General features: G+C 39.3%; 1 protein-coding gene across 1 annotated transcript in view; it reads right to left on the bottom strand.

Moving 5' to 3' along the window:
* Positions 1-27,840, bottom strand: part of IMMP2L (inner mitochondrial membrane peptidase subunit 2) — a 1,081,477-nt gene that overhangs the window by 329,782 nt on the left and 723,855 nt on the right. The window contains exon 4 of the mRNA XM_045288942.1: positions 15,950-16,015. Within this exon, the coding sequence (XP_045144877.1) occupies positions 15,950-16,015 (66 nt within the window). The remainder of the gene's footprint in view (positions 1-15,949; positions 16,016-27,840) is intronic.

The raw sequence follows: 27,840 nt of genomic DNA, 5'->3' as shown, positions 1-27,840 counted from the left end.
AAGACCCCAGGTGCTATATCTTTTGATAGCCAAGCACCATCAGCTTTCTTCACCACATTTACTTATGCACCCATTTTGTCTCCAGTGATCATGTCAGGAAGGTGAGCATCACATACAAATTGAAGGAAAATTCCTCAACATAAAAAAGGTATATATGAAAAACCAACAGCCAATGTGGTAGTCAATGGAGAAAAGATGAAAATAATTTCACTGAAAAAGGGGACCAGACAAGGATGCCCCTTGTCCCCACTCTTATTTAACATTGTACTGAAGATCCTAGCTAACAACCCAAGGGAAATAAAAGACATCAAAGGTATTCACCAGGGGAAGGAAGAGGTGAAACTATCATTATTCACAGATAATATGATTTTATATAAAGAAAATCCCAAAAGCTCCACAAGGGGAGTGCTGGAAGTGATGGAGGAACATGGAAGAATCTCAGGATACAAGATCAACAAACAGAAGTCTATCATACTGCTACATATATTGGACAAGACCATGAAAGAGGGGATAAAAAAAAGGTAGTACCCTTCACAATAGCCAAGCACAAATTGAATTATCTCAGGATATACTTGACTGAAACAAAAACAAAAGATTTGTACAAGGAAAACTACAGAACACTATTACAAGAAACCAAGGGTAACCTCAGCAATTGGAAGAATATTCCATGCTCATTGATCAGAAGACTCAATATAGTAAAGATGTCAGTTCTGCCCAAGGCATTATATAAATTTAATGCTATGCTGATATAAATACCATAATCTTTCTTCAAAGAATAGGAAAAACTGACTTCCAACTTCATATGGAGAGGGAAGAAGTCCAGAATTAGCAGAGGACTCCTCATTGAGAAAAAACAAAGTGGGAGAGTTTGCTTTACCTAACTTTAGCACCCATTATACAGCCACAGTGGTCAAAATAGTGTGTTATTGGTATAATGACAGATACTCAGACCAATGGAAAATAACTGAAAACCCAGAAAAAAGATCATCATCATACGGACAACTGATCTTTAATAAGGGCCCGCAAAATATCAAATGGGAAGTAGATGCCCTCTTCAACAAGTGGTACTGGGGGAAAATGATTATCTACCTGCAGAAAAGTGAAACAAGACCCTTACCTCACTCCATGCACAAGAATAAACTCAAGATGGATCACAGTCCTTGAGGTAAAACCCCAAGCTATAAGGGACATTAATGAGGGAATTGGGACAAACCTGAGAACTTTGGTGCAGGGAATATATAGGATATCAGAAACAAGGAAGGACACAAATACAGAGGAGGAATAAATTTACAAGTGGTATATACTGAAGATAAACCACCTGTGTATATGGAAATAATTCACCAAGAGAGTAAATAGAGATCCCACAGACTGGGAAAACATCTTTAGCAATGACACATCAGACAAAGGCCTTATTACTAAAATCCACAATACTCTGCTAGCTTCCAAAAAGAAAAAAAAAACTAATTGCCCACTGAAGAGGAGGGCAAAGGACCTGAACAGAAGTTTCACAGGGGCAGAAATCTGAATGGCCTCTAAACACATGAGAAAATGTTTCCGATCAGTAGCCATTAGAGAAATGCAAATTAAAACAAGTATGAGATACCACCCAACACCCTCAAAGATAGCCCAATTCAAAACACCAGAAACTAACAAGTGTTGGAAGGGCTGTGGTGAGATAGGAACTCTCATCCACTTCCGGTGGACCTGTAAGTATGTACAGCCATTATGGAAATTAATTTTGTGATATCGATTTGCGAAATTGAGCTACCATATGACCCAGCAATCCCCCTACTGGGCATATACCCAGAAGAGGCAAGAAACAAACCACAGCCAGACATCTGTGCTCCAATGTTCATTGCGGCACAATTCACAATTGCAAGGAGTTGGAAACAAGCCAAATTTCCATCAGTGGTTGAATAGATAAAAAAAAACAAAACTGTGGTGCATATATACAATGGAACACTATTCATCTCTAAAAAGCAGCAATGAACGCCTGAAGCACATGGGCTCATGAGAAGAATCGAGGAAATTATGCTAAGTGAAGTAATACAAGTACAAAAAGACAAGTACAACATGGATCCACTGAGGTAAGCTTAAAAATGCAAAAGGCGCATAGGGGAAAAGCTACTGTATACAAACATTCCTGGGGTCCAGGTACTATGGCAGGGGCCAGACCCAATCCGGGAATACATATGGCAGCCAACTAAAAAGGAGGGGAAAAGAAAAGGAGAAAAAAAAGACATGGGTAGTGGGAAAACAAGGCGCTAACCCACCTAAGGGGAGGGTATTATTTATATCTCCACAGGAGAGGGAGAGTGGGACCAGATATCAACCCAGTGTGCCAAGACATGAATGCAATATACTGGCATGGATCAGAGAAGCAATAGAGAGGTCTGCTGGGCTGGGCCCAATCCCAACCAAGTGGACACCCCTCTCCCCTCCCAGAAGAATGCACTTCAGAAGACAGCACTGAAGCTACAGCTCAGGGAGAGGGACACGTCTGATCAGAGCACATGGGAGCAAAAGAAGAGGGAAGGAGAGAGAGTGGAACACATCCTGGGCAACCAAGCCCTGAGGATGGATAGATGGGTTGTGATTAGAGTTGTTCGAGCCCCTAATGAAATGATTTTAAAAATGAAATAAAAACAAAGTTGATAGGAAAACAACATCTAATCCCATTTAAGAAAATAGATAATTCTGGAGTAGACAGTTATTAGAAAGGGGAACAAAAGTTGAACAAGCATTTTCAAAATATTCATTCTTATAGCTATGAGAATAACACATTAAACTAACAGTAAAATGCTTCTTACCTTTCATGATATAAACCAAAATGAAAAGCTACGCATTAAACAAACTGCTGTGAAGTATATTCTGACTACTCATAACGGACCCTATAAGACAGGGTAGAACTTCACCCTGGAGTTACAAGGCTGCTATCTTTCTGGAAATGGACGACACATCTTGTTCACACAGAGCAGCTGGTCTGTTTGAACCCTTGATCATTTGATTAGCACAAAGGAGCTTAACCACTGTATCATCAAGCCTCCTCTATCTTTCATGTAAGAACATATTAAAATGATATTAACACGACAGACTGGCTCCATCTATATGGTGGAATTTTCCAACATAGCTGATGTAATAATTTTCATTATCACATTCATCATGATTTCTTTACATCTTATTGCTAAAGATGTTGCAAGTTTCAATGAAAATAAAAGTGTTAGTTTTTGAAAGTCATATGAAGATACTCAGGGTTCAGAAACATTATAACGATAGAGGTCATTTCCGTTTCCATCATGCAGTCAGCTTTCTTTTGATTTTAATGATAGTTGTAGTATTAGATTTAGAATTGGAGAGATTTACATAATCTCCCAATTTTAGTCCTGGAAGTCCATTAAAGGTCACCTTTCTTTTCCATACACGTATCAAATTCTAATCTGTTCATTTTCTCTTCTACTATCATACTCCATGCTTTTGTAGAGCTGATTGTTTATTACACTTCCATCTCAAATTGAAAATCTTTCCGTTTTGGCTTTCCATTCTATTACACTCCATCCCAGTATGCATTACTTCTTCCTCTTCATGTTATAATAAAAGATTAAAGAGTCATTTGCTTTGTGATACATGTAAAATTGAAATCCAGACTCAAGAAATGTTCCTTGGAAGTACCAATCCACCTGGCTGGGGAGAAGCATGTGACACAGCATTTGTCACCGCCTGCTCCAGGCTCCATATGAAAATCAGGTGGTGCCTAATGGTCAGGGAGTAGAATTAATTTGTGCAATAAGCAAAGTAGAAAATATCCTTGGTTCTCAGGTGTTCAATTGTGCAGAAGCCTGAAGGAAACCTGAAATCAATCGCTTGCTACTCATTATAGTCAAAATATACACGTTTTGTCACACAATTTCACCTCTGAAATAAAATGTCAACAACTGCTGGACCCTTAATAATGTTTCTTTTAATTGATCAATTCCACTAAAATTATCATCTGAATCTCAACTGCCAGAACGATCAGTTTTAATACTGTTAGTGTCTTAGTGCAAACCACACAAGCTCTAATGCAGAATGACTTTGCAGAAGAAGCATGGAACGAATAGTTTAGAATTAATATTTGTCAATAAGCACAGTGCAGTTTTACAAAACAAGATAGATTTTCATTTCAAAACCAACATTTTAAATATGGGAATTACTGCTTGTGCATGGCTCAGAGGCTATCACATACATCGACATCACTCATAATAATAAGCTAGATAACATTAGAATATTTTCTATAACACAATGAATGAAGGAGCTATATTACTATCATTTTTAAAGAAATTAAATCCCCTAGGTTATTAGCTCTTCTTGGTACTATTGGATTGATCCAACACAAGAAGACGGTGTTAAAATAACAGCCAAAGATAATTGGAGTTCTACTTTGGTGTTTATAAGAGGAACTATAAATAGCATAATACAGAATCTTTATACAAAATTCGCCCAACTGCAAGACTATCATTTTTGTATTGAGAAGACACTGCTTGGGAAATGAAATTTAGTAACACTCTTTTTGAGTACTGCAGCCACTCCTCAAGAACCTCTGCAGCGCTCTTATCACATAATAGCTCTTCCCAATCCAACTGAAGATGGCTGTCTTCACTGTCAAGGTGCACCCACACACCTCATAGCAACTCAACAGAGGTCGTTTAGAGCAGCAACTTGATGTTGCTGCTTCAACTGACCTCTGTCTCAAACAATCCATCCTCAAGAAAGGCACCGTTAGGTTAATTCTTCATTTATAATTCTTCATTCATTATATCTAGTTGGCAATAACTAGAAATTATGTTTTGTGTTTTCTATGTATTTTGAAGTTAAGAGAATAATAGGAAACATAACACAGACCAAGGTTAGGCAAATCATGGTCCACGGACCAAATCTAGCTTTATAAATAAGGTTTTATTGGGCTATTCGTGTACATACTAGCCATGGGCTACTTTATGCTCCAAAGACAGACTTGAGGAGGTGTGATAATGACGGCATGGTCCCCAAACTCTCAAATATTTGTTATCTGGGCTCTTACAGAAGAAGTGTATGGATCTCTGTTATATACGCAAAAAGGAAACCATCATTTCTTGCCAACAGGTCGCAATATGTAAGAGGAATCAACTCAAGAGTCCCAAAATACAATGGACAGCATTTCAGCACTAGCATGGGTAGTTTTCAAAGTGTCTGGTTTCCTTCATCTTTAAAAATCACCAATTGTGAAAACACATACATGTATGTATATAATTAAATTATTTCAGCAGGGACAACAATGATTTTGGCAGCATAAAATGAGAAAGACACTTTGCCACCAAACTTTGGGTATAAACAGAGATGGAAGCCAAATAGATAAGCAGCTAATTATCCATTAAATTTTGACAGTGTGTTGAAGTCTACAAAGTATTTGTGCATGTAATTTTTCTTTCTTAGTTGAGCTCCAAAATGACCTTAGAAATATAAAGGTGAAATAAAAATTAAGATACAGAGAAGTCCATAATTTTTCCTAAATCACACACTTTCAAAGATTTTCTGAACAACAAACCTAAGATTTCATTCAGCATCATCTTACTCCAATTATAGCACTCCGTTCACTATACCATGCTGCCTTCTCATCATCCTTAGACATTTACAAAAAAACAAAAACAAAGAAAACCCCAACAAAACAAAATCCTTTTATAAAAAAATTGAAAACATAAAAGCATTCAGAACAAATTAAACGCTTTGAACATGATACTCTTGGGATGAAATGCTTCCTCTGGACAGTTTGGATGATAAACAGTGGTCAGTGTTAAGCTTAAAGACAGTTAACCCAAACTGCATAAAAATAGAACTATCTGTTCCTAAATTGTTGAGTACTGTAATTGCTCAGGCTGAAATATTCTTGAATCTTTATGGCATGCTTAGTTAAAAAAATAAAATGAAGGTAATCTTCTGAGCTTCCTACTGAGATAATTATACTTGTATGTCTTCTTAAAATATTTGACAGACTGTGAGCAGAGAAAAAAATAAAAATCAATATTTGGTTCAAAAGAATGTTAAAGAAGTGTTTCTCTACTATTCTTACTTTAAGTTCACAATTTCAGGAAGTTTTACCAATAAGAAATGTAGTTGAATCAGCAGTAAATAGGTTAATACAGTCATGAGCTCTAGAGGTGACACTCTTTCTAATAAGAAACATCACTCTCTGAGGAAGCACTGCACACAAGGCATGTATTTGCATTGGGGAGGGATGAGAAAGCTTTGGGAGGAACTTAAAAGTAGAGTTCCACAGCCAACCCAAGGAGAAAAGATTAGTGGGGAAAAAAATCTAAACTTAAAAACTGGTAACACTCACTTCCATCACTCTCACTGCCATGGAGTCAATGCTGACTCATAGTGACCCCTTGTGGGTTTCTAAGACTGTCACTGTTTATGGGAGTAGAAAGCCTAGTTTTTCTCCTGTGGAGCTTCTGGTGGCTTTGAACCGCTAACCATTCTGATCGCTGCCCAACTGTAGCCACTACACCATAAGGACTCTGTTAACACTCACTTAGAGCTAAGCAAAGAGATGATGGCTGAGGATGATGCCAGATGACATCGTGCCAGGCTCTCTTTCACCAGCTTTTTCTCCTTCTCCTTCTTCTTTATTAAGTCTAGCTAATGTGCTTCCTCCCCATGGGTCAGTTCTGCTTTGTCTTATACGGTCACTACAAGTTGGCACTAACTTGATGACAATCAGGTTGGGGGCATATGTTTCCTACCTGAAGAACTTCAGTTATTTCACCCGATAGACCACCTGGAAAAGGCACGAAAAAGCTGATACTTCCTTTTAGATAGTCAGTTTAATGGGAAGAGTATTAACTAATGAGGACATTATTCAATATCCACTTTGGTTTTCTACAAATGCTACTGTCTAGATCAGTGGTTTTCAACCTTCCTAATATTGCGACACTTTAATACAGTTCCTCATGTTGTGGTGACCCCCCAACCATAAAATTATTTTCTTTGCTACTTCATAACTATAATTTTGCTACTGTTAAGAATCGGGCAACACCTATGAAAGGGTCTTTCGACCTCCCCAAAGGGGTCACGACCTACAAGTTGAGAACCACTGGTCTAGATCATATACCATTGTTAATTAATCAAGGGGCCATGCTACTTTTTTATTGTATTGCTGAGGGACAGCAAAAATGAAGGAAAGCCTCAATGAGATGAGCGGATACAATAGTGTCAATAATGCACTCAAATGTACCACTGATTATGAAGATGGCCCAGGATAAGATGCAATTTTATTCTGTTACACGTAGGTCACTAATTAGAATAGACTCGATGACCACAAACAACAAGCATCCCATATACTGCTTCTACAACCATTGCTAAAACAAAAACAAAAACAAAAAAATGTCCAGAACAAAAACACTGCTCTCTAGTCTACTCCGACAGAGAAGGACCACCTTTAAGGGTTTCCAAAGCTGTAAATCTTTACGGAAGCAAACTGACACATCTTTCTCCCATAGAGTGGCCGGCACATTCCAACCAATGAGCTTGCAGCTTGCAGCCAAGCACTAAACTACTGCACGATTACAGGATATATCTAATAAACACTTTTGCAACTGCCAATCCTCTAGTACACATATTGAGCACGATGAGAAATAGACTAAAGGAAACACATCTACAAAAATGTGAGTGAGAGAAACACTTCCTTTTTACTTCATTTATTCCAGTATTGTTTTAATGGTCTCTGCTAAGCATGCTTTCTCTCTCTCTTTTAAATTAAGAAATAAGCTGCCGGTGTTCTCCATATCCCAAGTTTCAACTTCAAAGCCCATTCTACCATAGCCCATCTCATGAGCAGGCTTGGAGTTACTCCTTCTGAGCTCATCTGGGCACATCTCAATCACAAACTAATATTGTAATGTACCTCGTCTGGTGTCTATCCTTCTATCAGTTATGAACTTCATAAAGGTAAGAACTACCTATGGCTTTTAATATTTATATATCTGAAACCTGCTACAGGTCTAGCACATAGTCAATATTCAAGAAGCTCAAGAAATAATGATCATATCACTACTATGAATAAAACTATCTCATATTTGTTGAACACATATTCATGTGCCAAGCATTGTGCTAACTGAAATATATTAATTGTTTGATGTAATCTACAAGACACCTCTGTTAAATATGCACTACTGTAATTTCTATTTCGCACTTAAAGAAAATGAGACATAGAGGATTAAGTACCTTGACAAATAACAGCGTGATGGAAAAGCTGGGATATGAATAAAGTTGGTCTGATTTTTTGCTGATGGCCTCCATACGACAATGAGTGGGTAAATGAAGAACTATGCCTGAATGGATGGACATAGAAATGTTCATATTTAAAGTAGACCCCTATTCAGTACACAATCAACTAAAGTTGCAAAAGAAGTCATTCTGAGATACTCCTGGGAGAAAGGAGCAGGTTCCTTATTAGAAGGAACAAGTCAACATACTAAATGGTCTATTGACTGCCAGACATTGGCGCATCAACTCAGACAAGAGTATGTACACTGTATTTAGTGGTTTGCCATCAACAACTTTCTTATAAGTCTAAATTCATAACAGAAATAATTTGGCCTTAAAAATAATTGAGATCAATGTTTTTAATTATAAAGTTGAAGTGACTCTCATGGTAAAACCACCCTTTTTATTACAAATTCCACTTTAATCCGGTGATAGAGCAGCAGCATGGTAAATAATCATCTATAACTTTATAAAAGAAAGAAAGATTTCTGTAAAGCCATGGGCTACCTGCCTATCATTGCTCAGCAGGGAAGAATTGCCTTTTTTTAGCAAGAAGAAATAGATAAGAATATCTCAAATATATTAATACTTTCTAAGGTTATAAAGAAAGAGTGGAACTGATGTGTGTTTTTCCTTTACAAATGTTTATTATTTATTTATTAGTAACTAAGCCATTGGACAGGCCCTCAGACACTAAATTCTTCTCCTCAAAAGCTTATTTATTAAACAGCAGTATAGATCATAGTTGAAATAGTAAATAAAGAGGTAGAACTGGAAAATTCAGTATTCTAATTAACTCAGGCTAAAGACCTTCAGAGGTTTTGAAACCTGCTCCGGTTACCGATAGTGCTAAGTCCTAGTGTATACATATCCTTTTCCTCTCCAAAGCAACCGCGAATCCAGCTCCCAGTTGAGATCAATATAATAAAACTGTGTGCTTCCATTAAAACATTCTATCCATTCTCCCACCTTTATCTGGGTCCCTGAACATAAGTGTCTTTTCCCATCCTTTCATTTCAGGACAGAAAGTTAGCCTAATTCCTGATCAATCACAATGGCCATAAATCAATGCATGGTCATCAAAGTGAGCCAAGTAGACACATTAGGCTTCTATTATTCAGAGCTATTGAACCAGCTATTTAAAAAAAATGAAGAAGAAGCTATTAAACAAGCATCATTTGTAGTTTTACAAGAGAAAATTCAATTTAGTTCTGTTTTTCTCCTATAAAGTTTCATCATTTGCTAGAACATAACATGATTCAACCATCTGTGATAGGCTAATATTGATTTGTAGATCTTCAATAGTACATTTAAAGTCAACAGGCTTTAAAATGTTTAATTTCTAGTGATTTAATGGATTTTTTTACTAATACCAGAAAGTTATTTTTAATAAATTACAGTATTTTGACATCTCACAATATAGTCTCTAGTCTTTAAAAAGAATTATCAGATATATTACAGTGATAGTAGCTTCAAGATTCTTTACCTTAGACTACTTTGTAATATCAAAATTAACCACTGCATGTATCAGCATGAAAATGACAATGCAGTAGACAGAACGCATTACACACACCATTGATCCTGCCTTACTCTAATTCCTCTCAGGAGCTGATTCTGTTTTCTATGAACTCTGGGAATTCTTCTGAACAAGGAAGACCACACTAAACAAAATCAAATTATGTGCAATGGATTATACAGTGATTAGTAGGGTGACCATTTGTTTCAATTGGCCTTGGAAATGGAATGTTCCAGTATCTCAATGTAAAAATTAATATAAAATGGCTGAGTGCTGAAAATGGTTAAGTCCTCTACTACTGGCCAAAAATTAGTTAGTTCAACCAGGTTTGAACTCAGAAGACAAGCTAGGAGACCTGCTTCCAAAAGTCCACAGCCTTGGAAACCAATGTAACAATGCTGCCACTCTGCACAAGAGCCACCATGAGTCAGAAATGGCTCAAAGACAATGAACAACAATAAGGAACACCATCCCCTTTCACTATAACTTAGTGCTGAGAAAGTGTCCTAATTTCAGCAGTAAGTTATACAGCTATTCGCTCCACTGAGGACAAAAAAGGGTTTATTCGCTTACTACAGATCCCTGCCATTGAGTAGATAATGGCTCACAGTGACATAATAGGACAGGGTAGACCTGCCCCTGTGGGTTTCTGAAACTGTGATTTGTTGAGGGCTTAGATTGCCTCATCTTTCTCTGGCAGCAGGACTGGTAATTTCGAACAGTTGACTTTGCGGTTAGCAGTCCGACGAGGAACCATCACACCACCAGGGTTCCACAGTTTGCAACTCACAGCCCTAGAGTGGACTCAGACTCATTGCAGGCCGATGCATAGCCATGATGCCACCAGATTCGACAGATCTGTAAAGTGCACTTCACTGAGGAAGAGGAGAAAGGAAAGTGAGCTTCATTTCCAACAAGGTTTGGGAAACAGGAATACAATTGCCCCGAGGAGAAATGTTGATGCCTTAGAAATCTCAGCTGTGGTGGATACACATCGAATGGGCAGAGTTTAGTGAGTTGAAATAATTTTGTACTTTTCAACAACAGTATTTCTTTGTGAGTCATAGAAAATTAATAAAGAAAATCAAATAACAGTGACAAATATTGTGTGGGATGAATGGGTCTGTCCAAATACTACTTTCATTAGATTTTGTCTTTTAAATGTTACAAATAACTGTACTCATTTAGATTAGTATTAAGAAAATGACCATTTGAAAACAAAAAAGAAAATGACCATTTGCTAGCAGAGCAATGCAGAAACTCAAACAATTTGTTTTGTGATTTTTAAAGCATGTGCTTTTAGAATTTGGGGATGAAATCTTTAAACAAATATTTCAACTCTACTTATAATCTTACCCATATAATCATAATGCCCATTACCACAAATAATGTGATTGCTTTTATATGAGTCATTCTGAAATCACAACCCAAAGTAGCCATCATTTATGTCATAAACAAAAGCACCTACTTTGGGAAGAGGTTAGACGTTATTATCTCAAGGGAAAAGTGCTTTGACCAGGTCCTTGGGTCAGACTGTCCCCTTCAGTCCATACACATTCTCTAAAAAGCAGACTGGCGAACCTTTCAGAACAGAGATCATATCCTGTCATGCCAAACCCTCTACTGGTTTCATATTTTACTAAAATAGCATTCCAAGTTCTTATTATGACTTATAAGACCTTGAAAAGCCCACAAAAAAACTCTCCTCCCTCAACCTCCCTCCTGCAGTTTAACAGTTTAACTCCTGCAGCTGTCAGGTCCAACTAGTCTAGCTTTTCATTTATTTATGCATTTATTTTTGGACTCACCTAATTGGTACCTCTGGACAATTTGTATTTTTACTACAATGTTCTCCAAATACCAGGATAGTTCCCTTCCTGAATTAGGCAGTGTGCTCAACAGCTTCTACTTAAAACTGCACCCCAGGACCTTACCCAAACCCCAGTCTCCTCTTTCGATTTTACTTGTTTTCATTGCAATTTTCACTCCTGACCTGGGATTTTGTGCTGCTTTATATATTTCTGGCTTCCTCTCCAGTCACTAGAATTACGGTAGCCGCACTAGTGTAAGAACCATGTCTCCTTTGTTCATTTTGGTTCTTTGGGGTTTAGACTACATCAAAAAGCCAGGGCTGTGCAGCTTTAGGAAAGCAGACGCTCTGATTTTCTCCCCTCAGAGCCGCTGGTGGGCTTGAGCCACTGACTTAGGGGTTAGCTTTCCAACACTTAGTTGTGTTTAGACTTGTGCTCATTAAATGCATGACATTAAGGCCTCCACTGTCAATGAAAGAAGTACATGAAATATAACTTGATTATATGAAGCTCATTGAAAAACCTGGTTACACAGTTTGGATTTCTGAATCTCAATACCCACATACCCCATTCAAACCCAGAGAAGACAGACAAAAGTAGCACATCAGGAGGTGATGGCACAGGTGCTGTTGTGCTGCCATTTTTGTTCTCCAGTGAGCCTAGCATGACTGTTAGGTCCCGGGGTCCTTATTTCTTCATGTACACAGGCTTTAAATGGGTCTTCTTTAAGGTGTATTTGACTACATATTGGCCTCTTTGTAACCTATGAAGTTAACTAGTAGACTATTGACAATTAGATTGAGCCTTTAAAGAGCATAAATTCTATGAATAGTATGGTTTCTGCTGTACTCTCTAGGAGCCCTGGTAACAAAATGGTTATGCATTGGCTGCTAACTTCAAGGTCAGCAGTCTGAAACCACCCACTGCTCTGTGGGAGAAAGGGCATTCTATTCCTCTAAAGAGTTACCGTCTCAGACTGTCACAGGGCCAGTTGTACCCTGCCCTATAGGGTTGCCATGAGTTGGTGTTGACTGGATGGCAGTAGATCTAGACCCTCTACTTGGGTGTAATTCAAAGTAAAAATATTGCAAAATCTTATAAGGGTTGTTGTTATTAGTTGCTGTGATAGGTAGGTTTATTGTGCCAACCTAGGCACTAGGAACATGTGGGATTAATCAGGTTGCAGCGTGACTGGAGGGCAAGAGATAAATGGCTCTGCAAGGCACGCCTCCTCTCTCTTGCTTTCTGGTGATCAGAGTGTGCTGGAGTATGTTGCTGCTTTACCTAGTTCTCTGCCTCAACCCATGAGCTGTGCTACCTGTGGGCCAAGTCAACTGGTGGATCCTGCTGCTAAAGCTTGAAGCTCCTTTGAGACCTGCTTCGCCACACTGCTGGTGCGTACATAGCTTGAGCTTGAGGCTGATGGATCCTGACGCCTTGCATGGCTTGCATTAGATATACCATCTGGGTCTGCTTCAATAATCTCTTGAGCTACTGACTGTTGGTGACCCACTCTGATGTTTGCTGCCTTTGGGCAGACTCTTCATGTGTTCCCTGAAGGAAGACTGCTGTCTGCTTCTTTGACCTTGGGCCCAGAAGCCCAGGAGAGTTGAAGGACTTCCAGTGTATTAATTGTTCCACAGAAGTGAGTTGAACTGAAGTCTATGTACTGCTATGTGGACTAATTAGCTGTTACATTCCCTTTTGCTGATATATATATATATATAAGTCTCCTGGTTTTGTTTCTCTAGAGAACCTTGCCTAACACAGTTGCTGTCAAGTTGTTTGGCATCATGGAATAGAGTGGAACTTTCCCATGGGATTTTATAGGCTGTAATCTTTCCAGGAACAGATCATCAGCTCTTCTTCCTACAGAGGCATGGTTGGGGTCGAACAGCCAACCTTACAGTTAGTAGCCAAGTGCTTAGCTATTATGCTCATTCTTACTGTCAATGAGTTGATGCTGACTCATAATGAGCCTATGGGGCAGGTGGAACTGCCTCTGTGAATTTCTGAGACTGTAACCCTTTATGGAAGTAGAAAGCTCAGTTTTTCTCCCATGGAGAGGCTATGATTGCCTTCTTGTTTCAAACGGTGGACCTTGCACATCACAGCCCTTTGCATAAAAGCTATGCCACCAGAGTCCCCAAAGCAAACTCAACGCCATTGAGTCAATGCTGACTCATAAAGACACTTACTCCCATGAGGAATTACAATCTCAGAAACCCACAGGGGCAGTTCACCCCTGTCCCTTAGGGTTTCAATGAGTTATGCTACCAGTGCTCCTTAAATTCTATGGCAAATAGACTAACAAGTCTTATTTTTATTCTTTGATCATTTTGTGAAATACTTCAAGACATTTTTTTTTCTTTAGTGACCCACATTTCTGCTTTATTTTCCTATTAGGTAACCCCATATTATTCAAGGTACAGGAGGAACTTAACAAGTTTCCATCATAAATCAAAGTACTCCCCGTGACAAGTTGGAGAACTGATTGACCAGGGACTAATAGCATCAGGCACACAGCATGTATTTTTTGAAGCACTTTATGGTGATTTAAGTGGAAGTTTACATAAAAATTAGATTTTCCTTTGATAATGTATACATATTCTACTTCAGGACATTCTCTGCAATTCATGTAATTTATCTGCATATCTCCCACCTCCTCCCTGGAGCTCCCATTTCCTTTTAACCTTCTTTTCTGCCCCTTCTTGCCTTCTGACCTTTGTTTTTGGCCAATTGGTGCCCTTTTTGGTTTCATAAAGTTGATTGTTCTGAGGAGTATTTTTATTATCATTTTAAATATATTCTGGCATTTTAAAAAATGGGCAGCAGAGAAGATTTAAAATTTCAATACATATTTTATTACAACATATTCCTTAAAACTTTCCACTGTTATCACACACACACAATGTGTGAATATAGTAAATACCAATTGAAAGCCCATAATATCGAGGACCTTCAGATACCAAAGTTTCAAAGGAAATATATTTTCAATTTATTTTAAAACATCAGAAATTAAAAACATGAATCTATTTTTCCAATCAATTATCTGCTAGGTTTTAGAAGCTACTCAGTGAGTCAGTCGTGCCGGACGCCTCTGTTCCTTTTGTATTTGATTGCCCCATGATGGAAATATAGAACTCACTAATCACATTTACCACCACCACACACCACCCTTCCTTTCCCGCAGATCTCTCTCTCTCTCTCTCTCATGCATGCATGCGCGCAGACACACACACACACACACACACACACACACAGCAACAACAACAAAACCTACTGCCCATGTTGCCTTTAGTCACCCTCTTTCCATACTGCAAACCTTTCTGAGAGCAGACAGTCTCTTGTTTCTCCCCTGGAATACTAACCTTGCAGTTAACAGCCTAACACTTAACCCACAGCACCACCAGGGCTCCTAAGGCTCTTCCTCACTTGTAAAATTTCTGAAAAATCTCACCATATGCTCATGAGAGAATGAAAGTGAAAAGACGGGGAAAACTGTCCTGATCTCACTGATTCCTGAAAAGATCTTGGCCCCCAGCCCCCAGTGTTCTGTAGGCAATCCTTTGGATAACTGATGACCTTGATTCTGCTGTAAAATTGATGGTGGTACTGTGAGATGAAGCTTTTTGATAACACAGAAACAGAAAACTTTCTAAATACAATCTTCAAAAGTAGCCATATGGCATAAGCCCGGCTACAACTGACGCAAAATAAGCAATCAGAAGGAGAGAGAGCATGCCACACCAATACTAGCTGGCTGAATCTCAAATGCTGTTCCATTGTCTAGCTTCATCAGCATGTAGAATAAACAATCCATTACTATATGTTGTTAAAACAACTGATAATTACAATGCTAATTTGTAAAGTTACTGTTGTGGCACTGATCCAGAAGCTACACGCCACATTCTTTCCCATTTTACTAATTTCTACGCATATTAAAGGCTCCCCTCAGAATACCGCAGTTGCTTGTAAAATAATGAAATGTCCTGAAATTTTTTCAAATAAATTTTGATGTCATATTTTTACAAAGCATGCTAATTTTAATATTGGAAATATGTTTTAGGATCATTTCAGAGAATATGGTTAATTTCATTAAAATTCATATTTATTCCCCCGTGCTCCACACTTAGAGTGTAACCATAGGACCAGGGAATTCCTGTGCATGCCTTCTATCCTGAAATGGGTGGTAATGGCCATTAACGATGCACTAGCTCATTTGGAATGTTTCTTTAGTCATGTTTCAATGGAGGTTTATTTTCCAAACCATGTAATTTAAAATTGAGCAAAGCCTACACGTTTTAAATTTGATCTCAAAAACAAAAGTTCAAGTGCTTACTTTACAATGTCCCCCTCAAGTGCGATCACCCTCTTTATGATCTTCTGTTCTGGATTTTTGGGGGACCTACAATGAGAAGGTAAGGATATATAATTAATTATGCCTCTGTTGTTTTAAGAACACCACAATAAATTGTACAACAAAATAGGCTACATTAAAGTAATCACAGAACCCTTTCCACTTCAGATTTGGCTTCAGTCTGACTTAGTTCTCAAGTGATATAAAGCTAGTATTCATGTGATTCTCATTTTAAAAATAAGTCATGTTGAAACTTGTTGTTAAAAACTTTGGATACATATATTATATACACATTTATATATATACAAATCAGTGGATATTTTTAAATGTTAAAATTAAGTACTTATAGGAAAAGGGATTCAGACACAAAGTAATGATTACACATTTCTTTTTTAAAATTTTTAATTGTTTTATTAGAGGCTCATACAACTCTTATCATAATCCATACATCAATTGTGTAAAGCGCATTTGTATATTCATTGCCCTCATCATTCTCAAAAAAGATTCTCTCCACTTAAGCCTCCGGCATTAGGTCCTCATTTTTCCCCTCCCTTCCCGCTCCCCCTGCCCCCCACGAGCACCCGACAATTTATAAATTATTATTTTGTCATATCTTGCCCCGTCCGACATCCCCACCCACCTACCCCCCTGCTGTCCATCCCCCAGGAGGAGGCCACACACAGTTCCCTGTGATTGGCTCCCTCCCTCCAACCCACCCTCCCCCCACCCTCCCAGCACCGCCACCCACATCACTGGTCCATTTCTTTATGACAAAACATCAACGTTTTCTGATTTTCATTTGAAATTAACAGAGAATTTTGTTTATAAAGAAAACACTGGAAATGAAAGGTTTTTTGTTTTTGTTTCAAATGAAGAATTAGAGTTATTTTAAAGTGCAACTTTAGATAGATCCATTTGGATATTTTGTCATTCCAAGGGCTTAATCAGAACTATTGATAGTTAAAAGAAATGGAACTTCACGGAACTGTTATACATTGAAACCATTGTATTCTAGTAAATGTTTGTTGAGGTAATTTTACTTGCTGTAAATAAAGGGCCACCTCCTGGTTGTCACCCCCTGGTGCATTTCCCTCTTACCTTTAAGGGAACCGGTCTGCAAGTGAAATACTAACAAATGAAAACCCAAACCCCCTGCTGAGGAGTACATGCCGACTCCTAGGGAGCCTATAGGTCAGAATACCCGGTGAGCATCCAAGGCAGTAATCCTTATGGAAGTGAACACACCTTTCTCTTAAAGAGACGCTGGTGGCTGGGTTTGACGAGTCAACTCTCTTGGTTAACAGCCAAGTGTTGTAGCCATTGTGCCACCAGGGCTTTGTCTGAGCTAAATGGAGTCCAGTGGAGTGAAAGTTGGAGATTGGACTGGTTTGCAGCCTCTTACTTCCATGGACCCCTCCCGGAGCAAAGCTCTGCTGTGCTCAGCCCACGTGGAGAGGAACGGGATTTCGTGCCAGTCACGGGGTTTCGAAGCAGATTTTTCAGCGACAGGTAGGTTTTCAAAGAATGCGGTCCAGGTCTGCACAACATCTCCACGAGAAGCCCATGAGAGATGCTGAGACCCCAGGACCCGTGTGAGGTAAGTGCCGGTTGTCGCAAGCTCACTGTCATAGAATGAAAGTTGACTTGCTGCGACCTTATATAAGATAGTGTAGAACCGCCCCTGTGGATTTCCAAGATGGTAACTCTTTACAAGGGTAGGAAGCCCTCTCTCTCCAGGGGAGTGGCTGGTGGTGTCGAACCACTGAATTTGAAATAAGTTGCACAGTAATAGGTGACTCACTCTTAATAAGGCCTTTTCCTGCCAATGATATCACAAGTCTTTGATTTCACAAGCTCACTTCCAAAAACGTCACTCAGGTGCTTTTGGAACTTAAAACATATTTGAAAATCTAGGCTAGGTAAAAATCAGTTTAATTCAAGGTGCACAACCTTTTGAATAAAATTTCTTTAGGAAAGCAGTTCAATGTACGAAACTGAAAAAATGAATCTATTTAAATTGTAAAACTTTTGGAAAATACAAGTTGCAAAACACATTTCTTTCAGCGAAAATGTCATCACCTAAAAATGTTAAATCTACTTAAAATAATTGCACTAAACTAAGGACAAATATTTATTTATTTAAAATGTCTTCTTGTGAATTGGGTAAAGGCTTACAGACAGATAATCAGTTTTAAATTCAACAATTTTAAAAGGAAATTTGATCAAAGAATTTGATTGACTTTTCCTTTTCATTGCCTTTATTAAATATTAAACATATAACTTTAATATTAGTTTTTCGTGTAATATTTTAATGCCATGTAAGTACTCGAGGGACAGCACTGGACATTGACAAGCTTAGAGAGTTCCTGTCATCTGTTCAGGGATACCTATGACGTGTCCCTCCCAAGTTTCCTTGTGTAAATCACTGGAAATACATCCAACCTCAGTGGCCACAAAAGATTGTGTTCTTCAATGAGATGCCACTTTCTACTCTATTGACAAATAAAATAATGGTGATGCGCTCATGCATAATGTGTTCAGAGTCTGGGGCCAGGGGCCCTCTTGCATAGTAGTATGAGGCCTGAAACATGTCTTTCTGCAATGCAACCACAAGACATTTTAATTCTCTTTAACTTAGCAATTATAATTTAGGTATTTATCTTAATGATTATGGATGTATGCAAAATTTTAATTACATTCGATGTTCAAGACAGTGCTTTCTATGAAAAAGAAGGTTGAAACAAATCAACAGGAGATTGGTTAAATAAATGAAGCCCATCTACATAATGAAACATTTCCCAGTCATTAAATACATATAAAAGAATATTGAATGATATGGAAACATCAAAGGCATGTATACATTGTAAGAAAATACAATTTATATGTGCAAACTATTGAGTATAATTTCAGGGAAGCAATGTGCATGCATCGGTACTGGGAAAGGGCCAGGAAGAATATTAACCAATAAGAAAAGAAAAAAACATGAGCTTTGCTTGCATTACAAGCACGTATGCTTGCATTTTTAGTACAGATTATTGGGAAGGCCATTGGCAAATGGCCCCTGTTTGTGTCGTGTGACATAATCTCCATCCACATGCTCTAAAATAGTGATAAAATCAGAACTATTTTTCCCACCTAATATTGAGGTGGAATTCTATTTTTTAAATCATTTTATTAGGGGCTCATATGACTCTTATCACAATCCATACATACATCAATTGTGTAAAGCAAATTTGTACATTCATTGCCCTCGTCATTCTCAAAACATTTGCTCTTCACTTAAGCCCCCAGCATCAGGTCCTCATTCTTTCCCCTCCCTCCCCGCTCCCCCCTCCATCATGAGTCCTTGATCATTTATAAATTATTATTTTGTCATATTTTGCCCTGTCTGACGTCTCCCGTCACCCACTTTTCTGCTGTTGTCCGTCCCCCAGGTAGGAGGTCACATATAGTTCCTTGTAATTGGTTCCCTCTTTCCAACCCACTCTCCCTCTACCTTCCCAGTATCGCCACTCACACCACTTGTCCTGAAGGGATCATCCTCCCTGGATTCCCTGTGTTTCCAGTTCCTATCTGTACCAGTGTACACCCTCTGGTCTAGCCAGACTTGCAAGGTAGAATTCGGATCATGATGTGGAGGGCAGAGGAAGCATTTAGGAACTAGAGGAAAGTTGTATTTTTCATCGTTGCTACATCGCACCCTGACTGGCTCGTCTCCTCTCTGAGACCCTTCTGTAAGGGGATCTCCAGTGGCCTACAAATGGGCTTTAGGTCTCCACTCCACACTCCCCCCACAGGTGGAATTCTTATAATGAAAAGATATGGAAAGAAACTCCTATAAAATATAAAATATTTTATGCCAACAACCTTTTAAGCTTTTGAGATGCTTGGAAAGTAGTCTGTATTTTTAAATAATCTATGTTTTAATATCATGAGGCAAAATAGAATATGCAAAGTGAACTACCTATATAATTAAAGTCTTCTGAATTACTACTTCAAATATATCTATAAATTTAAATGTAATATTAAACTCATGAATTGAATCAAATGATTTTTTAAAAGCTATTAGTAACATTAATCCCATTACGGCCCAAAATCCATATCTATATTTTACTCATTAGGCTGTTGAATGCATTACTTTGATGTAAGCAGAAGTGGTACTATAGTCATTACAAATTTACAATGTGAAAGTTATTGAACTTCCTTTTGTCTTAATTTTCCTGGCCACTAACCTACCTGACAGAAAGTGCGAGGAATAACAAGATATTAAGCTGCATTTTAGGAATACAGTACTCGGTGTCTAGTTCATATTAATATTTGCACTTAAGTTTGTAATTTCTGCATTGTCATAAGAATACTTAACAAGATTAATTTCTGAGGTCTGCATTAAAAAAAATCATAGTTTATACCCATGACTAAGCAGGGAAACCTGTTCTATCAACTGGGACAAGGAGTCTGGAATTGTCTGTCTGCTACCAAGGTCTCGGTGCATCTGTGTTGTGGGTGCAGAGTTGGGAGCAAGTCTGCTATAGACATGACAGAATTTTGCTAAGATGACACTATTCAGTGATCTTGAATATCCCTTCCCATCTTGACATCAAGACTGCCATTTTGTGCCCTGACAAACCAAACAGAGCCACCCCTTACGTTTCCTCATCTCTGTTACTGGCTTTATGTTCTTCCATATTTTCATCATTCTCTAGCTGACCAGTAAGCCTGGTCTTTTTATGATTCTGAATTTTGTTCCACATTTTTCTCCTACTCCACCCAAGACTTTCTAATGCGATCCCTTTAAAAGCAGTCAGTAGTTGAGGCCAGGCCGCATCTCGCTTTCCAGGTCTCTGTACCACAGAAGCGGAGGTTTGCACGGTTCATTGGTCTTTCAGATTTCTGATTCAGTATTTCCTTGAACCCTTCAGGTCTTCCCTGATTTTGCTCAGGGTGGTGAGAAATCAAGAGCTTCGCCCGGTTATTGTTATTGTTATTATTAGGTGTCCTCTAGCTACTTGCAACTGAAAATGACCGAAGTATGACCCGATCCTGCTCTGGGCCCACACATGTGGGAGCCCATCCTTGCAACCACTTGTCTGTCAAGCCATCTCTTTGGGGATCTTCCTCTTTTTCGCTGTCACAATGTCCTTCTCCTGGGCTGGTCTCTCCTGGTAAAATGTCCAAAGTATCTGAGACACAAATCTCGTCATCCTGGCTCCAAAGGAGCATTCCAGCTATATTTCTTCCAATCCATGACAGATTTGTTTGTTCTTTGACTGACCTTAGCTGGCTGCCAACTAGTTAATACTCTCGCTCCTATTCCATTTATTGTCAAATTCTAAATAAAATTCCTCTCTGTGGGTGGTCTGATTTTTTTGTATTTACATGGTTCAGTATTGGTCCACATAAACATAGACCTAAACTCAGGGAGAGACTCCTCCTTATCACTAGTTCAGTACCAGTATTGCTCCTTCAACCACAACATCAAGTCCATGTGTGTGTGTAAAAGGTCTCAGTAAAGGAGACCGGGGTGGTTCAAAGAGCAAGCACGTTTGGTAGCTATGGAAGCATTCAAGTCCATCCTGAGGTGATTGGACGAAAGGCCTGGTAATCTGCTGCTGAAAAATCGGTGATTGGGACTCTCCCGAGCACAGTTTCACCTGGACAGCAGTAAAAAAGTCACATCAAATGATAACCTCCCTCACTTTTTCCCCCCTTTTGATAAATATTTCCTGGGTTTGATATGATTTTCATGGATGGCTAATGCTAGAAAGGGCCTACAACTATATTCTAGCACTTTTCTTGAAATTTCATGTCAACCATTTAACATGCGTTTAGTTCCTGCCCCTCTGAGACCATCTGCTGGGGCCTCCAGCTGGTACCCTGCAATGGAGCAAAAATGGAATCTGCTGTCCTCGGACACCTGTCCTGCAAGGCAGAGTGTGATGGGGAGCGAGCCATGGAAGCAGTCTAGGTCTTATTTTCAGAGAGGGAAAGCTATATGGAGGAGACCTGGTAGTACAATGGTCAAGTACTTGGCTGCTAAGAAATACTGACAGTCCAAGGGCAGGAGTCATTCTATGGGAGAGAGACATGTTAGTCAGCTCCTCTCTAGTCTGTCCTACAGGGTTGCAATGAGTCAGAATCAATGCCGGGATGATGGATTTGAGTTGGTGGACAGTCTACAGTTGGCAGGCCGTGGGTGCTGCAAATGGTTTTAAGCTTGACCAGTCACTGTAAGATTGGCAGTTAAAACCAACTGGCAGGCCTGGTGACCTGTTTCTGTGAGGTGATAGCATTGACAACCCTGTGGGGGCAGTTCTAATGCAGCCATGGGGTCACCATGAATCAACAGCTAGCTACTCAAGGGCAACCACATGAGAGGTCCTCAGCAAGAAGCCCGGCAATCAAATCTGGCTGGTGGGAGTGGTTCGTTTGGCACGTTGTAATTAGTGTCTTGATTCTTTTTATTTATTATCTTAATTGTCATTATGATTTTAAACTCCTGGCCTGGCCAATAAAATAGGATGCTTCACATAAAAATTCAAATTTTTTCTTCCTGGAAAAAGAATAAGAAAAAAAGAAAAAGCTAGCACTCACAGTCTTGCATTTGGGGGGAAAAACAGCCCCAATCCCCTGGATCTGAGAAGCAGCCACTGTCAGTACTGAGGACTTGCTACAATCCCCCCAGTGTGTTTTCACAAACGGCTCGCCTGCTTGTGGAGACCTGGAGCCTTGAGGATTTCTTCCACCTGGAGTCTGACAGCTTGTGAGCGAATGGGCGTGAACGTATGGAGGTCTGGCACCGCAGGCTCTCAGTATAGTTTAGAGTCAGTTCTCTTTTATCGATAATTTATGACTCATTTGGGTGACTACATATATAGTGTTCGCTCCGTAGTTCCATCACATCAAGCAGAATTGTACCATCACTGCCACACTCAGTTTCCAAATATTCTTTTTCTTCCTGGACTCCTAGAAATCATCCCCCTCTTACCGCCACCCCAACACTGTAAGTCCCCCAACCCCGAAACCCTTATTCTACTTGCTGCCCCTATATGTTCATCAACCCTGGGTTTCATATACCAAAACATACACAGGAAAACATATGGCGATTTCAAGACACCCCAAGGACCTAACACCTCTGAGATACATCCTAATATGAACAAATGAAAAAAAGACAAAACAAAAAGTACTGAAACCCAGATCAGGTCCAGCATGCATCAAGGGGGATCAGCTGACAAAGTTTGAACTGTTGAAGTCAGGGTTCTGCCTGTGATCTTCTATACTCATCTCTCCAACGCAGTCTGCTTAGTAACCACTCTCCTCCCACCCCCCTCTCACGGATCTCAGAGGAGAATCTTCAGAGGCTTCATTTCCTATGTAGTTCCTACAAATGTATCTTGGTCTCCCACTGTCATCCACAGCCTTCTGCAAACCAGACTCTTACAATTTAGGCTCTGAGACTAATCCCATCCTTCAGATTATATGATTTATAATCCTTCAGTGACTGAGGATGGTGTGCTTCTTCCATGTGGACTTAGTTGACATCTCACGTAGATAGATGGCTGCTTGTCTGGAGACAAGCCTTTAAGACCCCAGATGCTATTTTATCTGATAGCCAGGCACCAACTAATTTCTTTGCTACATTTTTTTCTATAGCACCTCTATCTTCTGTGGCTCCTTCCTGAGGGTGAGTATCGAACAGGGCCATGATATACAGACTAATTCGTCTTAATTTGGAGCTAGGATTTAGTGCCAGCCCCAAACCCATTCCTGTATCTATGGGTTTTTTTGTAGTTGTTGTTATTGTTTGCTTGTTTATTCTCTGCCTTTGGTTCCCTTTCAAGACTTCCTTGTTCATTTATGGTAGAGCATCTCATCAATCCTCCTCCTGGGGAATAATAATCTTCCTTTACTATTGTCTTTAATTAGCCCCTGGTACTAATATTTTGAAGCCCGGCTGAAAGAGGGATATGGGACTCAGGTAGGATAACTTTTCCTTATCGTAGTAGCAGAGTTATTCACTTGTACAGAATCAATCCTTTCGTAGCTGCACACTATTTACACAAACGATGGGGGATACTCGTCAGGGAAATTTACAATAGTAATCATTGAGAATGTCATCCACAAGTTTGCCAGCATAATACATATCTTACTAGAGCATATAGGGCCTGGATGTAGCAAGACCATGTTTGGGTGCCTACCAGCAGTTCAACAGTCTTGGTGGAGCTGTCTTCGGCTGCCTCAGACCCCATGCATTTTCTGACGTAGTCCTTAGTCCATGTGGGTCTGGGGTACAGTCCAGTTCACCCAGTGAAGTTCCTGTATTGGACCTCACTGATGCAGCTGCTGGGGCATGCTGTGCACTTTGAAGAGCCAGGATTCAGTGTCCCTGTGGTCCATGGCACCCGGCTTGGGTCCAGTTGGGGGGCAGAACAATTGACAATGTTTTGGGGGACACTAGGGGGGATTGTAATGGGTGGTATGCACTCTGTCGTCAGTCCTTCTTAAATGCATTTGCAACAGAGACCAATTAACGGAGCCTGAGCACATTGCTGCATTCCCTTATTTTCTTACAGACATAGTTCATTGAGTTAAAAAAAACCAAAAAACCTTCTAATAGATAATTTTCAGTCTGTTGCAAGAAAGTACCAAAAAAAAAAAAAAACATTTAAAGGGTTTGATCATTTTATTACATAACTAACTACTGAAATAGTAAAATTAAATATACTTACTAATATTCATATTGAAAAGGCCAGCTCAGTTTTACATGAAATGGCATTGTCTAACAATTGAAGATACAAATGAGTAATTTTCTTTGTTTGATTTTGTACACTTGCTTCCTTATGGTATGGTGGATGTTGTGAAGGATTTCTCTGAACAATTCTATGGTTTTGCTAAACGGGGCCCTCAAGATGTACTACTTAGGTTGATATTTCAGCCACATTCCTCACACACTCCCCTCCTTTGCAAATTTTTCTTTATATGAAAGTGAATGTTTTAAACTCAAGGGAAAGAAAACCCTATGCTCTTTCTGTTTGGGCGGTTTGTTTCTGAAACCCTCACCAGCTTCTTTTTTCAGAAGCACTTTAAGAAAAGTTTATTAAGTTATCCAGCCTGTAATAGACCTTTCTGGCCTCTACGTCAAAAAATAGTCCAATCGAAGCGCTTTCATATTAGTAAAAGTGACTTAGAGATAAGGTGGTAGCCCAACTTAATATTTCAGATGTGTCCTCCATAAGACCTTATTTTCTTGAAAGGTCTTGGGAGAGGTGAGGCCTGGCAGAACCCAAATGTTGTTAAGCATAGAGGAAATCTCAACCAGAAGGGAGTTAAATGTCAGAGCCCTGAAATCCATGCTCTCAGGTAGGCTCTCTTTGTGGAGTGAGGAAGGAAACTCAGGATATGCTGGTAGATGTCTTTCTACCTAAGAACTCTCTCAAAGGACATTCTGCTGACAGCAGGATGCTGGGTAGAAACGGTACAATCTTCCAGACACCTGAGAGATTCTAGGCCGGTGTCCAGTGACCTGAGAGTGGGGCACCAGGGACCTCAAGTCAAGGTCTCCGATTTACCTTGCACAACGCATTGTCCAAGTGCAGGCCTTTAACTGCACTGCTGACACAGTGAAAGCACGATGTTTGGGAATTAGACAGTTGCCTATTGATAAAAGAACTTTCCCCATTGCATTTAAAAGCTGTTACATTTTCACTGATTAAGACTAGAAGGATTTTAATAAGCAAGTAGTGACAACTGGTCTTATTAGTAAATCAGGCTTGCATCTGTAAAATCAATTAAATGTGTATTATGAATCTTACTTCTGTAATTGTAAAGAGCTGACATGGCTTTGTAATTGAGTGATTTTGATTCTGGAAAAAAAAGAACTATTTATTTATGAAGAAAATCTAATGAATTTTGTACAGTCACAACAATCACTTAATTTCTACCCAAACACAAAAGAACAGACCCCCTGCTGTCCATTTGATGATGACTTATAGTGACCCTCTGGGAGTGGAGAGCACTACAGCTGCTTAGAAATGGTTTCTGAGGTTGCCATTTTAAGGTGGTAAGGATAAGATCCTATTAGTATAAAGACAAAAATGCAAATAAAGCATAAAAAGGAGAAGACCCCCATGAAGAGATCTGCCACATCTCTCTCTTATAGAGTAGCTGGTAAGCTCGAACCACTAACCTTTCCATTAGCAGCCTAGTGCTTTAACCCCTGTAACACCGTGGCTCCTGTAATCTCCACCAATGTCTACTAATTCAAGGAGTTGAAAACTGTCTTCAGGTGCTGAATATAACACTTGGCATACACTATATAGAACCCAATATTTAACACATATACAATATATAACACACATATGGGGTATATTGAGACCTATCATAGAGTATTTAATAACTATTTATTAGTGCCTTTGCTCTATAAATAATTCTTTGTTCAGGAAAAGCACATTCCATGATTTATTTTATAAACCTGGATTTTAATATTTTGAAAATACATGCCCTTGAATGTATCTGTAGAAATGGGGATGCACATTTAAAATAAATGTGAGTATGGCTTTTTTTTTTTAAACCATGGACACCCAAGATACCAAGACATTCATGTAGAAGTTCTACTTCTCTGTTCCTATTTGTAGTATGACATATGTTCACATGTGTTTGAGTGCTCTCACTGTAGTAAAAAAATATTTCCCCTCTACCCACTGTGTTATTAATTATTCCTTTTCAGTAGTCCATTCCATAGAGCACAATTAAGGAATTAAACTGCTGAGTCTAGTTTTATAAACCTAGTACAACAATTAAACCTTTGTGGTGGAGTGAAACCCCTTAGTATGGCTCTTCTACACAAGTACCCAAGATGAGTGGGTGGAGCTATGCAAACAAGGAACCATGCAAATAGTGGGGCTTGTTCAGGTTTTGTTACCAACTTGCTGGCTCAATGAATGAGCCATCTTGGAAGCAGCAGCAGAGAGAGAAAACACAGACCATTAGAAGAGCCGTGTTCCAGATATCTGCTTTTCTGGCCCACGAAGGCAGAAACCAAGGGATCATGTGGCTGAAGGCTGAGGACCAGAGAGAGACTTGGTTTCTGGTCAAAAGTAGGTTGCTGTGGTGTTTGTACTGTATACTGATCCTGACATGTGGTAACCTACCTCTTCACTCCCCTAATTAAAACCAGAAGAAAAACTCACTACCATGGAGTCAAGTCTAACACAAGGCAATCCTACATGAACCTCCATAATTTTGAGTGCTCTCTGTGAGTTCTGTGTGGCCATTGTAACAAAATTCAAAGTCCAGAATAGAAGTAGAGTGTCGTGGGAGGGCGTCATGTCTGAATCCTTCCTCTTGGTAATAGGGAAGCCAGAGAAAGTGAGATACAGCCACTCCCCAGTGCCCATCCCCCATCTCGACATTTGATACACCTATTTGAGAACTTCAGTTTCAATCAGGTTGAGAAATATCTACAACTATTTTTGGTAGACTTTAAGAATAATCAGATGAAAGTATTTATATTTTTCATATCAAGCCATCTCCATTGGCATCATATGCCACCTCCCACTGAGGTACCATATGAAAATTACATTTTAAGAGCTGATGTCAGGAAATAGAAGCTGATGCCCATTCAGGATGTTAGTAGTATCTGCAGTCACCTTGAAAATGTGACTATAAGGGTCTTCCTGTTCCAAGGGTAGATCAACCCCTGCTTTTCTTGATGTTAGCCAACAAGCAAGTACCATCTTCATTAATAATCGAGAGTGAGAGCAAATGCAGCCTTGATCATGTTGCCTGGAGCCATCATTGAACCACCACCCATTTTTCAAACCATAATTCAGTTCTAGGCAGGTGTGGTAGTTACATACTCTGGTGTCAATTTGGGA

The sequence above is a fragment of the Echinops telfairi genome, unplaced genomic scaffold (genome assembly GCF_000313985.2).
Source record: "Echinops telfairi isolate 266 unplaced genomic scaffold, ASM31398v2 ScPeMD7_23;HRSCAF=83, whole genome shotgun sequence".
Taxonomy (NCBI): domain Eukaryota; kingdom Metazoa; phylum Chordata; class Mammalia; order Afrosoricida; family Tenrecidae; genus Echinops; species Echinops telfairi.
This window is presented reverse-complemented; position numbering and strand designations above follow the sequence as displayed.